General features: G+C 44.0%; 2 protein-coding genes across 10 annotated transcripts in view; one reads left to right on the plus strand and one right to left on the minus strand.

Moving 5' to 3' along the window:
• Positions 1-7,387, plus strand: part of fancc (FA complementation group C) — a 40,460-nt gene extending 33,073 nt beyond the window's left edge. For 5 of the 6 annotated variants that reach the window (XM_065011693.1, XM_029638291.2, XM_029638290.2 and 2 more), the window contains 4 exons: positions 1,032-1,125; positions 3,451-3,625; positions 4,572-4,784; positions 6,337-7,387. In XM_065011693.1, coding sequence (XP_064867765.1) covers positions 1,032-1,125; positions 3,451-3,625; positions 4,572-4,784; positions 6,337-6,513 — 659 coding nt within the window. In that variant the 3' untranslated portion in view covers positions 6,514-7,387. The remainder of the gene's footprint in view (positions 1-1,031; positions 1,126-3,450; positions 3,626-4,571; positions 4,785-6,336) is intronic. The other variant, XM_029638296.2, reaches the window with a different exon arrangement.
• A 15-nt stretch (positions 7,388-7,402) lies between these two features.
• Positions 7,403-16,247, minus strand: part of aopep (aminopeptidase O (putative)) — a 114,130-nt gene continuing 105,285 nt past the window's right edge. For 3 of the 4 annotated variants that reach the window (XM_065011690.1, XM_029638299.2, XM_029638298.2), the window contains 3 exons: positions 16,015-16,101; positions 15,739-15,894; positions 7,403-10,203 (listed from right to left, as the gene is read on the minus strand). In XM_065011690.1, coding sequence (XP_064867762.1) covers positions 15,754-15,894; positions 16,015-16,101 — 228 coding nt within the window. In that variant the 3' untranslated portion in view covers positions 7,403-10,203; positions 15,739-15,753. The remainder of the gene's footprint in view (positions 10,204-15,738; positions 15,895-16,014; positions 16,102-16,247) is intronic. The other variant, XM_065011691.1, reaches the window with a different exon arrangement.

The following is a 16,247-nucleotide window of genomic DNA, read 5'->3' on the forward strand; positions in this document are numbered from 1 at the left end:
TGTAAATCATTTTACCCTCCGAGTGAATGAATGGCTTTCTGTGTCTCACCAATCAATAACTGTTACTTATAACATCTGTGTAACAGCTACATTAAAATCAGTAAGTGATTAACATTTTTACATTTGAGTAATTTATCAGACGCTCTTATCCATAGCGACTTACAGGAGCAATTTGGGTTAAGTGCCTTGCTCAAGGGCACATTGGCAGATTTGTCACCTTGTCCACTTGGGGATTCAAACCAGTGACCTTTCGGGTACTGGCCCAACGCTCTTAACCACTAGGCTACATGGTACTTTGAAAAAGGTAGTTACTAATTTTCATTATTCCTCTCCATCATCAATACTCACAAGATCATATCAGTAACTGAGCGTTATCCTTGGTTACCCTTTACTCAATATATCTGCTTTCATCACAGTAATGTTTAAAGTGATCAAGATCAATCTCTACTGCGCTTGGATATTGGTCTATTTGTGTAGGGGAATGTTTCATCACAGAATGATACAGTTATCCACATCTGCCAGAGTAGTCTAGGCTATACCTGTATACCTGTATGAGTATGTTGAATGTTCTAGGATGGCAGGTAGCTTAGCGGTTAGGGCCAGTAACCGAGAGGTCTGGTTCGAATACCCGAGCCAACGCGGTGACAAATCTGTCGATCTGCCCTAGAGCGAGGCACTTAACATCATTTGCTCCAGGGGCGCCGACCTACTATGGCTGACCCTCTGAAACAACTCATTTCACCGCAGAACAACTCATTTCACCGCAGGACAACTCATTTCACTGCACCTATCCATTTTGTTCTGAGGTATGTTAAAGTGTGTTGCCAAACCCAAGTACCCCGCAGGCATGGCTTATTGACATCTAGCATTGCCGTTTAGGAACATGCTGGCTACCAGCCAACACTCAAAGTTAATCATTACACACTGTGTGTGCGTGCCTGCCTGAGTGATTGAGTATTTGCGTGCGACCAATTGACACCAATGCATGGTTTGAGTTATGCATCCCTCTCATCTCCTTCCCCCGCCCCCAGAAATGGCCCAGGAGGCGTGGCCAGAACACCTGGCCTGGATCACTGCATCACTACAGAGACTCACTGAGGAAGAGGAGGAAGAGGAAGGCAACAGGTGAGAGGGGAATACCTTGGGCTTTTCATTAGTCAGGCACAGAGTGCTGACGTTGGTTCAGTCAGTCTAGCAATAAATATGAACAGTTATAAATATGTAATAGACTGTACAACTTCGAACTTCATTTTTCAAGTTGGTTATGATCTGTGTGTCTGGGAGTTGTTCATGTTTTATGAGCTATATGTCTCTTCAGCTCCAATGATGCGGTTCCCAGCATCACCTCACCTCTATTTTCTCTCTCCGCTGCAGCTTACATGATATCTTCCCCCATATACAGTTGAAGTTGGAAGTTTACATACACCTTAGCCAAATACATTTAAACTCAGCTTTTCACAAAAAAAAGACTTCACCTGTCTTAAGTCAGTTAGGATCACCACTTTATTTTAAGAATGTGAAATGTCAGATTAATAGTAGAGACAATGATTTCTTTCAGCTTTTATTTCTTTCATCACATCCCCATTGGGTCAGAAGTTTACATACACTCAATTAGTATTTGGTAGCATTGCCTTTAAATTGTTTAACTTGGGTCAAACGTTTCGGGTACCCTTCCATAAGCTTCCCACAATACGTTGGGTGAATTTGGGCCCTTCCTCCTGACAGAGCTGATGTAACTGAGTCTGGTTTGTGGGCCGCCTCCTTGCTCGCACACGCTTTTTCAGTTCTGCCCCCAAATTTTCTATAGGATTGAGGTCAGGGCTTTGTGATGGCCACTCCAATACCTTGACTTTGTTGTCCTTAAGCCATTTTGCCACAACTTTGGAAGTATCCTTGGGGTCATTGTCCATTTGGAAAACCCATTTGCGACCAAGCTTTAACTTCCTGACTGATGTCTTGAGATGCTGCTACAATATTTTCACATCATTTTCCTCCTCATGATACCATCTATTTTGTGAAGTGCACCAGTCCCTCCTGCAGCAAAGCACCCCCACAACATGATGCTGCCACCCCTGTGCTTTATGGTTGGGATAATGTTTTTCGGCTTGCAAGACTCCCCCTTTTTCCTCCAAACGTTATGTTGGTCATTACAGTTCTATTTTTGTTTCATCAGACCAGAGGACATTTCTCCAAAAAATATGATCTTTGTCCCCATATGCAGTTGCAAACTGTAGTCTGGCTTTTTTTATGGCAGTTTTGGAGCAGTGGATTCTTCCTTGCTGAGTGGCCTTTCAGGTTATGTCGATATAGGAATCGTTTTACTGTGCATACAGATACTTTTGTACCGGTTTCCTCCAGCATCTTCACAATGTCCTTTGCTGTTGTTCTGGGATTGATTTGCACTTCGCACCATAGTTTCATCTCTAGGAGACAGAACGCGTCTCCTTCCTGAGCGTTATGACAGCTGCGTGGTCCCATGGTGTTTTATACTTGCGTACTATTGTTTGTACAGATGAACGTGGTACCTTCAGGCATTTGGAAATTGCTCCCAAGGATGACTTGTGGAGGTCTACAATTGTTTTTCTGAGGTCTTGGCTGATTTCTTTTGATTTTCCCATGATGTCAAGCAAAGAGGCACTGAGTTTGAAGGCAGGCATTGAAATACATCCACAGGTACACCTCCAATTGACTCAAATGATGTCAATTAGCCTGTCAGAAGCTTCTAAAGCCATGAGATCATTTTCTGGAATTTTCGAAGCTGTTTAAAGGCACAGTCAACTTAGTGTATGTAAACTTCTGAATTGGAATTTTGATACAGTGAATTATAAGTGAAATAATCTGTCTGTAAAAAATTACTTGTGTCATGCACAAAGCAGATGTCCTAACCGACTTGCCAAAACTATATTTTGTTAACAAGAAATTTGTGGAGTGGTGGAAAAATGAGTTTTAATGACTCCGACTTCTACTGTATCATATTGTTCTATCGCTTGTGTTATCCCCTGAATCAGAACACACTACTCACTCCTGATTCCACCAACGTATTAAAGCTTCTTAGCTAGAGAGCAGAGGGGGAAGATTGTAGTGAATGAGAGAGAGAGTGGTAGAAATCAATAGCAGAGAGAGAGGGGGGGAGAGAGAGAGGGTGGGAGTGAGAGAGAGAGAAACACTGAGAACAGAGAGAGCAATCGTGGCTCCAGCTGCGGCTTTTAACTTGGCCCATTATCTTGACCGCTCTATTCCGGAACGCCGGACCAAATTCCCAACCGTACCCAGCCAGTGATCCCCCTTCATTATCTCATCGTCTTACTCTCTTACTAATCTTCTTCCCTATCTTTCTCTGTCCTCTTCCTCTCTCTCTGCATGTTCTAGAACACGCCCTTCATCTTCCCGCCATCTCTCAGATGATGATTGGGTCCTAGGTTAATTCCCTGTGTGTGTGTTGTCCTCCAGGGGTCAGTGTGGAGTGTTTGAGGCCTGGTTCCTGCTGGTGCAGTGTGCTGACTGGTTGGAGGTAGCCAACCAACTACTGGTCTCAGCCAGACCTCAGGACTGTGGCCCCTTGCTGTGGCTCCTCACCTTCTATCACCACCCTACCAACAGGGGGCACCACCGGACACAGCAGCTGGTATGTACTGGCTGGCTGGATGGAAAGGGTTACTGTTGTCAACTCCCTCGATACACTGAGTGTACCAAACATTATGGACACCTTCCTAATATTAGGTTGCAGCCCCTCCCCTTCTGCCCTCAGAACAGCCTTAATTTGCTGGGCATGGACTATACAAGGTGTTGAAAGCATTCCACAGGGATGCAGGGCCATGTTGACTCCACAGTTGTGTCAAGTTGGATGGATGTCCTTTGGGTGGTGGACTATTCTTGATACACACAGGAAAAACTCAGCAGCGTTGCAATTCTTGACACAAACCGGTGCGCCTGGCACCTACTACCATACCCCGTTCAAAGGCACTTTAAATCTTTTGCCTTGTCTCAATTGTCTTAATGCTTAAAAATATATATTTTTTACCTACCTCCCCCCCTTTCATCTACACTGATTGAAGTGGATTAAACAAGTGACATCAATAAGGTATCATATCTTTCACCTGGTCAGTCTATGACATGGAAATGTTTTGTTTAGATGTCGTTGTCCTTACTGACCTGTCATGGCTGGTCTCAGAATAGCTTGGCCAATAGATAGATGAATAATGGACTGAGGGATGAATAATAGATTGCTTCTCCGGGTTAGAAGGCGAGAGGAAGGGAAAAAGACATGGAGAAAGGGAGAAGGGTGAGGGAGGCTGATCTGGTATTGATCCCACTCGGAGTGCGTCTGCCTGGCTATTCCTGGGTTTCATCTCTCCTGTGTCTCCTGGCTGTCTCCTCTCTACCCTGAGGGGCCTACACACACTGTGGTCAGAGAGAAGTTGAGGTCTATAGAGGGCATAAACTTTGGTTGACTCTGAAGACATTCTTTTGCGCCTATCCGTCCGGCCGTTGTCGTGGAAAACGACTACATTTGGAAACGACAGGCTTCCAGCTGAAGCTAGTTTCCTCCCGTTCCTTCTTTCTGTTTCCAGGTGGCGGCCAGAGAAGTCTGGGATCACCTGAGGTCACTCTTCCTGCTCTCGGCTCCTCCCCTTCCTGCTGACCGACTGCAGTCATTGGCCGAGCTGATGTCAGCCGTCCCCCAGCAGCCGTCCCTGGACTCGCTATTGGTCGTCAGCCTCCTGGGCAACTTTGCAGTTTTCTCCCACAACCCCCTGAGTGGTGCCAGGGAGATAGTCCGCATGGTGAGCTCACAACTTTACCCCTCTTGATGCACGCTCACACAAAACCACAACAAGGCTGGGCGATGTGGCCTAAAAATCATGTCTTGATTTTTTTCAAACTCATGGGCAATTGACGATATACACTGTGTGTACAAAACATGAAGAACTTCCTAATATTGAGTTGCACCCCTCTTTTGTCCTCATAACAGACTCAATATGTCAGTGCTTCCCACAGTTGTGTCAAGTTGACTGGATGTCCTTGATACACACGGGAAACTGTTCAGTTAAAAACCCAGCAGCGGTGCAGTTCTTCACACAAACCGGTGCACCCGGGACCTACTACCATACCCTGTTCAAAGACACAAATCTTTTGTCTTGCCCATTCACCCTCGGAATAGCACACAATACATCAATCTCAATCATTTAAGGCTTAAAAATCCTTATTTAAGCCGTCTCTCCCCCTTCATCTACACTGATTTTTAAAGTGGATTTAACAAGTAACATCAATTAGGGATCGTAGCATTCACCTCGGTTCACCTGGTCAGTCTATGTCATGGAAAGAGCAGGTGTTCTTAATGTTTTTGTACACTCAGTGTATATCTAAATATTTTTAAATGGTTTTCTCTAAATAAGCATTGTTTCATAATTAAAGGTCGAGACCTTGCGTTTCAAACAGTCCGGAGTAACAGAACAAATCCAGGGCTTGTAAAGTTATACCTAGGCTAAATATATAGCCTTCCACAACCATAAGATCCACTGATAATTTCATTATTTCATCAGAATAGTTTAACCTGCTTTTTTTGGAATAATTACTGATCTGACTTTCAAGTCTTGTCTATAAAAATGCCTTTTTTTGTATAAAATTTAACCAGATCCTTGCACATCCGCTAATAATGACCAACTTCTTCTAGCAGGAATAACAGAAAATGAACACAGGTCTCATAAACCATCTCTGAAGCACAAGCCCACGTGCTAGGGAGTAGCCTGCTAATCTTTAGAAGTCTAGCCAACTTGCATCTATTTGCTTGCTAACAAGGTAGAACAGTTGAACTGTTACGAATACACCCTCCTGTCCATCTCCAACTGTTTGAACAACATGGCCTGTTCACTTTGTTAAGATGTTGAACTCCAGTGGTCTACCTGGATTTAGATGCTTATATCTCCGAATGAGAACGAGTTACCAATTCCTTATATAAATGCATCTTTTTATGCTCATTGCACATTTATAAAACACGGACTACACAGCTTGCACATAAGTGTGTAGCTAAAATGCTGCTCGCGGTACCTCAATGCCGCATGCGACAAACCGAGCATTCATTTTCCACAATCATGTTCATTGATACTCCCGTTTTAGTAGGGTCTGCTCTGTAAAGGGTACCGTTAGAAGGGGAATCGACCGTTTCTGTTGGACCAAACCTCAGAAGCAAATAGTGTGTGTGTGTGTGTGACAGACAGAGCAAAGAACCATTTTTTTCTCTCCATCCCTCTCTGCTCATGATGGCGTCACTGTTATGTGAACACAATTGTCTGGCTCTAATATACCTGTGTATATTGTGTGTGGTGTGTGTTCCAGGTGGTGCAGCGGTCAGGGCTGGTCCGTGAGGCAGTGTGTGTTCTCGACATGGTTGAGCTCCGACTAAACAGAGAGAGAGCCTCCTCCAGCCTCACTGACAGAGTTACGCTCAGGACCAGGGCTCTTCGGGGCACACTCACACACATGGCACAGCACGACACACAGCCACTATGGTAGCGATGGGATACACACACAGCCGTGCCAGGCTGTTCAACCAACCCGGGTGCTATGACACAGACACACAGCCACTATGGCAGCGATGGGATACACACACAGCCGTGCCAGGCTGTTCAACCAACCCGGGTGCTATGACACAGACACACAGCCACTATGGCAGCGATGGGATACACACACAGCCGTGCCAGGCTGTTCAACCAACCCGGGTGCTATGACACAGACACACAGCCACTATGGCAGCGATGGGATACACACACAGCCGTGCCAGGCTGTTCAACCAACCCGGGTGCTATGACACAGACACACAGCCACTATGGCAGCGATGGGATACACACACAGCCGTGCCAGGCTGTTCAACCAACCCGGGCGCTATGACACTGACAGGATACACACAAACAGACGCTATAGATACGACAGTGGGAGGACATACAGTCACAACTAGACACACAAACGTATCAGGACACACTCTTAGCTGTGCAAGAGCAGCAAGTCATAAAACGTGCCCTAACCCTTCCACTCATATTATTGCCTCAGAACACATTCCTCTCATTACACACACATGGGGAAACATCTGTTGATTTGAAGAAGGGAAATGACATGCAACAGCACCTGATATGGACACTGTCTTTCTCTACAGAATGCCTCTACACCAACTATACTGCATTGTATGGTACAAACCTATACTAAAGAAATGTGACGTCAACCCTTCTTCAAGTCTCATTATAAATATGGAAATATTTCTAATTAGTTAATTATTACAATCAGAGTAATGGTCTATAACCTGATCTGAGTCATGTTTTTTTTTAATTCTGTATATTAGCTGACTCACATGTAGGATAAAACAATAAAATCATATGTACAGTACCAGTCAAAAGTTTGGACACACCTACTCATTCAAGGGTTTTTATTTTTAAAATGTTCTACATTGTAGAATAATAGTGAAGACATCAAAACTATGAAATAACAGACATGGAATCATGTAGTACCCAAAAAAGTGTTATACAAATCGAAATATATTTTATATTTGAGATTCTTCAAAGTAGCCACCCTCTGCCTTGATGACAGATTTGCACACCCTTGGCATTCTCTTAACCAGCTTCACCTGGTTATGTGGCACTGATATTAATCAGAAAACATTTATTCTAGTGTAAATAGGATAATTTTGGTCATCAAGTCAGTCTCGTCCAAAACTGAGATTTGCTAGATAATTAGGAAAAATGGTATGTCACAGAAATATCGTAAGAATTTTCCTTGGGTTTATTTGAATCCTGCCTACAGCTGGCGGCACCGAAGTTATCATCAATTTGGGACTCTAATGCCCATGTGATTCTAATGCCCATGGTCAGTTGGGTTTGACATTCGACATCCCTATGGGACTAGTTAGAGACCATCAATAAATTACAAAATGTACATGGGACAATATTTTCAAATGTCAATAGCTCCAAATGTAAATGACCTCAAACAACTATACATTGCAGAAATTCGAAAGTATCCAATGAGACAACTAAAATATGTGTAATATAGGGTATGTGACCGACCGCCTCGATTTGGTCTTACACTATATATACAAAAGTATGTGGACAGACCTTCCAATGAGTGGATTCAGCTATTTCAGCCACACCCATTGCTTACAGGTATATAAAATTGAGCACACAGCCATGCAATCTCCATAGCTAAAATTGGTTTGGGCTAGACCCCTTTGTTCCAGTGAAGGTCAATCTTAACACTACAGCATAAAATGACGTTCTAGATGATTCTGTGCTTCCAACTTTGTGGAAACAGTTTGGGGAAGGCCCTTTCCTGTTTCAGCATGACAATGCCCCTGTGCACAAAGCGAGGGTCATACAGAAATGTTTTTCTGAGATTGGTGTGGAAGAACTTCACTGACCTGCACAGAGCCCTGACCTCAACCCCCATCAAACACCTTTGGGAGGAATTGAAAAGCTGACTGCGAGCCACGCCTAGCATCAGTGCTTGATCTCAGTGTTCCAACATCTAGTGGAAAGCCTTCCCAGCTGAGTGGAGGATGTTATAGAAGCAAAAGGGGGACCAACTCCATATTAATGCCCATGATTTTGTAATGAGATGTTCGACGAACAGGTGTCCACATACTTTTGGTCATGTAGTGTATGTAGCAAAATTTGAATTGTTTTTCAAATTCAAATGTCAATTTTTATTTGATTTTTTACATTGGATAAAAGTAGAGACTCAGAGCTACAAATTGTATATCATACACTGCAATTGAGGAACAATGGGAAAGTAATTATGCTTTGACATTTGAAAAAACTTGTAACCCCACTTTTGAGAAAATAGCCCTTCAATGTTTTGGTACACCTTCTGGAGAGCTCTTTTTTGTATACACTTATTGAGCATTGTTCAGACCCTCTTAAGCCTTTGCCCCACCCATCTCTTAGTGGATTCACATGTTAGGCCATGTGCTAAACCAAGTGAGTAAGGTAGTGTGGTAAACAACCAAAGATTTCAAGACTAAAAGTGGTAAAAGTATTAGCCTACAATAAGGAAAACTCCAGGTAAAAATCAATTTTATTGTCCTTGGCCTATATCCTAATCTGATTTTAGTGCAGGTAATGTTGTTCTTCACATGACCTTCTCTGGTAAAAACACTATATCAAATCATATCGATGTTTATTTATCACATGCACAGGATACAAAGGTGTAAACGGTACAGTGAAATGTTTACTTACATATTTGATTAGTAGCAATATCAAAAAACAAAGTGTCCAGATAAAAATATTTGATCATTATCAGCTGCTTACCCATACACACTTGTTTACATTGGATGGGTCATGCTATAACCACTCCCCAGCCACATCCAGCTAAGTGGATGGGTCACTATTGTCTAGACATGTACACATGTTCATGAAATACAGTAGATGGCCGTAATCACCCCCAGATACAACTGGCTAACTTGATGGGCCGTGTAATGTAGCTAGCTAGCTAAAAAAAAAAAAGAACCATAATCCCAACCCATACTACTAGCAATACAAACTGATTGTCATAGCTGTAGTATGAATCTGCAGGTGGCTTCCAGACACAAGACCTGGTTAGACTGTTTCAAGTTATCTAGAAGGGTGAGTGACTAGCTGTACTGTTTTTTTTTTGCAGAATGAATGTACAAACGATCCCACGTTCAAACACACAAGAGACACTCACATCAAACCACAGCTCCAAGACCCAAATCTCCACATCAAAGGACACCTCCAAGACCCAAATCTCATTCTGTCGCATTTCCTAATGAGGAGAATTGAAACTGAGGCTAAATCAGAAAGTTCAGTAAAGAGGCATTATTATATTTATACAAATGCCATGAGAATAGTCTTTTCGATTCCTATATTTTTGAGAATTCTGGAGAACGTAACTATGGGCGTACCAAATGACACCATATTCCCATTATAGTTTACTACTTTTGCCCAAAGTCAAAGGGCTAATAGGGCACTGGTCAAAAGTAGTGCACTATATAGGAAATAGGGTGCCATTTTGGGACGCAGGCCTATCTACACATCACCTATTTCTATTAGTATGTACAGTACAGTGCTTTAACTTCATTGATCATGCAGGAAAGAAAACAGGTTGGCGTTTGGTCTTCCTGTCTGGAGGGGAAGTAGTGAGAGCATTACTTTCTCAGTGTTTCCTCTCCCTTCCATGTCCCAAGGCGGGCAGCTGGGCAGCCTACAAAAGAGAACAGTGGGAGAAAAGAGAGCTGCTATGAGAACAGACAATAACAGCTGGTGTACAGTTCCTAATACAGTCATGGGAGTATTTTGCTTCCCAAATGAAACCCTTTTCCCTGTATAGTGCACTACTTTTGACTAGGACCCATAGGCATAGCCCATTTCAGTGCATTCCAAAACGATTCACTTTTTTTTACACATTTTGTTATGTTACAGCCTTATTCTAAAATTGATTGAATCATTTTCCCCCTCATCAATCTACCCCATAACGACAAAGCAAAATGGCAACAACAAAAAACACTGATGTAAATATCACATTTACATAAGTATTCAGACCCTTTACTCAGTACTTTGTTGAAGCAGTGATTATAGCCTTGACTCTTCTTGGGCATGACGCTACAAGCATGGCAGACCTGTATTTGGGGAGATTCTCCCATTCTTCTCTGCAGATCCTCAATCTCTGTCAAGTTGGATGGGGAGAGTCACTGCACAGCTATTTTCAGGTCTCTCCAGAGATGTTCGATCTCCAAAGAGTTCAATCTTGGTTTCATCAAGTCAGAGAATCTTGCCTTTTACCGAGTAGTGGCTTCTGTCTGGCCACTCTACCATGAAGGCCTGATTAGTGGAGTGCTGCAAAGATAGGAGAACCTTCCAGAAGGACAACCATCACAGAGAAACGACAGAGTGACCATCGGGTTCTTGGTCACCTACCTGACCAAGGCACTTTCTCCCCCGATTGCTCAGTTTGGCCTAGGGCCAGCTCTAGGAAGAGTCTTGGTGGTTCAAAACTTCTTTCATTTAAGAATGATGGAGGCGACTGTGTCTCTGGGGACCTTCAATGCTGCAGACATTTTTTTGGCACCCTTCCCCAGATATGTCTCGGGGCTCTATGGGCAATTCCTTTGACCTCATGGCTTAATTTTTGCTCTGACAAGCACTGTCAACTGTGGGACCTTATATAGACAGGTGTGTGCCCTTCAAAATCATGTCCAATCAATTGAATTTACCACAGGTGGACTCCAATCATGTTGTAGAAACATCTCAAGGATGAGCAATGGAAACAGGATGCACCTGAGCTCAATTTCGAGTCTCATAGCAAAGGGTCTGAATACTTATTTCTGTTTTAATTTTAAATTTTTAAATTTTAAATAAATTCAAAAAAATATATCTAAAAACCTGTTTTTGCTTTGTGTGTTTTGCACTGTATGTAGGGAATGTGCTCTGGTCAAAAGTAATGTACTAAATAGAGAATAGGGTGCCATTTGGTATGCGTCCGCTGAGGGTATCAGTCATGTGTGTTGTCGTTGCGTAGCTCTTCAGGGCTGGAGGATGATGCCGATGGCTGCCTGTCTGGTCGTGTGTTGGTATGGGCTGGACTCCTGTTCCTGCTGAACTGAGCCAGTCATTCAGTAGTACTGTTATCAGCTCAGTAGGCACAGGAGGCACAGTCCTAGACTAGTCCTCGCTCTCTTCTTCAACATTTTGGAATTAAATGTTGCCTTTGGTCTTTGTTGCTGAGACATGCCCGCATCTCGGGGAGGCAAGCCTCTTTCACAGTCTTCCAATATGAATTGAGGGCCTATATTCAACCACAATGCAACAGTAACTTCTGACTGAAAGCGGTTAAGTAAGAACAGGTGGCTGTAATTCTAACATGGCTCTGATTTCTCAGAGTTCCATTCATGCATTCAGCTCCATATTAAAACACCAATAGCAAGTCAGAGGTGCTGGAGCCAAGCTGGGAAAACAGTTAGTCCCACGCCAGGAATATGGCACCTCACAGTAAACTTATAAAAATAGAAAAAAGTGAGGTTTACGTAGGATATTAAAGTGAACAAATTTAGGTTTACTTCTGGCATTAGAGTGAAAATGTCCTCTCTATACATTTTCATCGTGCTTTGATGTGCAAGCCCATTTCCCTTCCATTAGGCTATAATAAATCAGGCTTTAGATATCGTCTCCGATGGTAATTCCTCTCTTTTAGAAGCCTTTGATAGTCATTACTCTTGTAACGGGCCCTAAATATAGCATTTTCCAGTCAGGCTCCACATGGACCTAATTTCTAATTCACACATCTGTCCTCGCTTACAGCGGCCATTTTGTTAGAGAAAGAAAAGACCATAGGGCTATACCAGCTCTCCTACCGCTTCCCACCCCGCCACCGACCACACCACAATTATCTTTCCAGTCCAGTATGTTCATTCTGACCCATTGGTCGGGATACAATCAAAAGTGCGTTTACAGAGCAGCACAAAGCATTGGCCATTTGAAGGCAATTTTCCTGACATTCTGCTGATGTCAGCTCAAGCTTAATCACCATTTTAAAATGATTTTTTAAAGTAAAGTGCAATGCTCTTGGCGGGCAACGCGCCTTTGATTGACTCCGGGGCCGTTGATTAGTTACGGTCTGAGCTTGTTCAACAGTTCAACGTCCAAAGATTTATTTCCGATTCCATACGCTCAAAGAAGAGATGGCGTTGAGCGATCAGGTAGTTCTTATAGCAAAGATCCACCACAGATACTGCTGTACCGAATTGGACTTATTTGTTAGTGCTGCTGGAGTTTGAAAATAAGAGGACGACGAAAAGGAGGAGGAAGAGGAAGGTAAGGAAGTGGAAGAAGACGGTCCTCCAGGGCCCATTGTCAAAGTGGCTCACTGAGCAGCAGCATTAGCAATGCCTGTCTTCCTCATTTTCATTAGCACTGTCTCCTGTGTCCCACATCCCTCCCCATCACCATCAGTCCACCCAGAGAGAGAAAGAGAGAGAGAGAAAGAGAGAGCAAGCTCACAGACTATGAAGGAGAGAGAAAAGAGAAAGAGAGGATGACGAGAGAAACTGAGAAAAGGGAGGGGAGAGAGAATAGAGAGAGGGTGACGAGAGCGACGGAGACTGAATGGGCAGGAGAGCATAACGCTGGGCTTATTAGTAACTGCAGCACATCAAACTTAGGAGACTCAAATGTTGAATTCCCACGGAGCACACTCACTCACTACTGAATCCCGACTGTACATCTCCACTCCAGCGTAGGGTATCTTCAGACATGCAGAGACAGGAGACAGGAATTTCTCTTGCATGCAAAAGTGTTCATATGGTTTACACATTGGGGGAGGAGGGAAATGGTGTCAACTTATCCTCTCATTCCACCTCTCTCCATTGTTCTCTCTTTGTCTGATTCGGTGCGTCATTCTCTCCTTAGGTGCAGAACTTAGCCACTGTGAACAAAGGAGATCAATCACTGTTCACCAATCAGCTAAGCTCTGTACCTGGTGGGAGAGTGGTCACTGCCTGACTGATGGACACAGACAGAAACAGACACACCATGCACAGGGCTGCACATGGACACCCACATAATCCAAAAGTTTGCCCCTCCCCCCTACACGGGGCCTCTCATCATCACCCACACAAACACACCCTGTCAGATCATCATGTCTTATTTGACGTTATTATTGCAAGCGGCTGAGCGGTGGAGCCTCCGGTTGTCATAGCAGCTGGCAGGGTCTGGCCTGGGTGGTAATCCCTGGCAATGTGATTTTATCTTAAGTCACAAATCAGCACGCCAGGAACCCTCCCAAAGCAGACATGAAAGACCAGGATACTCTCTCTCTTTCTTTTCCTCTCTCTTCGTCTCTTTCTCCCATTCTCTCTCTTTTCTTCTCTTTATCCCTAGCTCAGTTGTGCCAGGAACCCGCAGAATCCTGACATTAAAGGCGAGACCTGTCAATCCTCGCTCTCCCTTTCTCTCACACCGTCTCTCGCTTTCTCTCACACCGTCTCTCCCTTTTCCCCCCCAGCGTCATCACACCAGTAACCATTGCAGCCTAGACATGAAAGGCCAAACCTGTGGCGTTCTCGCTCTCACTCTCCCTCTCCTATCCCCCTCTACCATTCGCTATGCTCCGCTACACCGGCGATATGCCCCTCAGTAAGCGGATCAGGAGGGATTCCACAGGCATGTACAGGGCGAAGAGAAGGAGAGAGAGAGAGAGAGAGAGAGGGGTGAGAAAGAAGGAAAGCTTGGACTGGCCGTCTTGTTATTGACGGATAGGGAGACATGTTATTGTGGACAGTGACAGAGAGCCACTGTGACAGGAGGCTGACGGACTGTGGCCTCAGCAGAGTGTGCGTTTCGTGCGCGCGTGTAAAGTGATTTGTCAGAGTAGACAGACAGAGTGCTCGCCTGGAAAACCTTTCTCCTCCCCTCTACACACATAAAGCTGTCCTCGGTGTTTGTGTGGATGAAAGCACCCTTCCCGTCTTGCTCTTGCTTGGCCACGGCCTGATAAAGGATATATCTATGTGTGGTGAGGCCTGTATGTCTCTCTGCTTGATCTGGACAAGTATTTAGCAGCACCTCTGAAAACAACCGCCATCTCACATATACAGTGAATTTGGAAAGTATTCAGACCCCTTGACTTTTTCCACATTTTGTTACGTTACAGCCTTATTCTAAAATCGATCAAATCGTTTTTTCACTCACCAATCTACACACAATACCCCATAATGACAAAGCAAAAACAGGTTTTAAGATTATATATATATATTTTTTTTTTACAAATAAAAACAGAAATACCTTATTTACATAAGTATTCAGACCCTTTGCCGTAAGACTCCAAATTGAAATCAGGTGCATACTGTTTCCATTTTTTCATCCTTGAGATGTTTCTACAACTTGATTGGAGTCCACCTGTGGTAAATTCAATTGATTGGACATGACTTGGAAGTGGACTAGGTAGCCTGAATGGCCTGTGCTTTCTTAGGACAAGTTCTAGTGTTCCTGCTCTACTCCTTTAAAGAGACCCGTCCTCACTCTTTCTCCCTCTTGGTCTGAATCAGAAATCTCTCTTCTATTCTCCTCGTTGGGAGGGACGAAACAAATAAGACCCTTGTTGTTATGACAAGCCGGACACCACCTTCCCTCCCAGTGGGTGACAGTGCAGTTACACACACACACACACACACACACACACACACACACACACACACACACACAGAGGAATTTCAGGGTAAACACAGTAAAAAGCTGCACAGGGCTAACCGGAGACACAGTCCTCTCTCTCTCTCCTTCTCTACTGTCTGTTTGTTTGAGGAACACATTCCCAAATTCCTGCCCTGACAAACACATCCTGACGGCGCTCCTGAGAAACCACAGAAAAGGCAGCGTTCTGAGCTCTCTCTCTCTCCCTCACACACACAGAGAGAGAGCTCAAGGAGGAATGTGTGAGAGAGGTGGCCAAGTCACTACACCCAGAAACAAAGAGTCCTTTTACAGTAGCACTCCGAAACAAGACCCATTACACACATCTAAACGTGGCAGAGGAGCTAGAGAAAACATAGCACTGAAGAGGAAGTATATGTCTGCCCACTATCTACCATACTGAGGCTAGAGATAATACAAAATAGTGTCAGAGCAATATGATCCCACTTTAACCAGGGCATAATCAACAAGGGACCATTATCACTTTTAACATAATAATGTTCAGAAACAAATGGTACCAATAATTTTGAGACGGCACAGCTGGGTGGGTCAGTACCTTTTGTGTGCCCCCTCATAGGACCATCTCCTCTACCACTCTGTGAGCTGATTGGTCCATTTCATTCTGGACCAATGAGAGGCAGCGCCTGGCCAGGGCCTGTTGTCTAGAGTCCTCTTGAATCATCAGCTCCCCGTACAGATAAACACCCATGGCCTAGAGAGACAACACACACAAATACAATCAGCCTAACATACAGATACACACCCACAACATGCTTTTGCACAAGAGTCTGTGTTGTGTGAGAGAGAGAGGCAGCGTGTGTGTGAGTGTTACCTGGTCGTGTATGAGGAAGTGCTCCACATCTCCATAAGCCTGAGCGTATTTGTGTTTGATCACTAGTTCACACCAGCGATGCCTCACCTGAAACACACATATTGGAAGAGCTCATGATAGGAGACATACAAAACATTTTAGACCAGCAAGCTCTCCCTCTCTCTCACACACTCACTCTCTCTGCATGTGTGCGTGCGTGTGTAGGATGGTGCCTGGCCTTTCTCCCAGAGGAT

The sequence above is a fragment of the Oncorhynchus nerka genome, linkage group LG27 (assembly GCF_034236695.1).
Source record: "Oncorhynchus nerka isolate Pitt River linkage group LG27, Oner_Uvic_2.0, whole genome shotgun sequence".
Classification (NCBI taxonomy): domain Eukaryota; kingdom Metazoa; phylum Chordata; class Actinopteri; order Salmoniformes; family Salmonidae; genus Oncorhynchus; species Oncorhynchus nerka.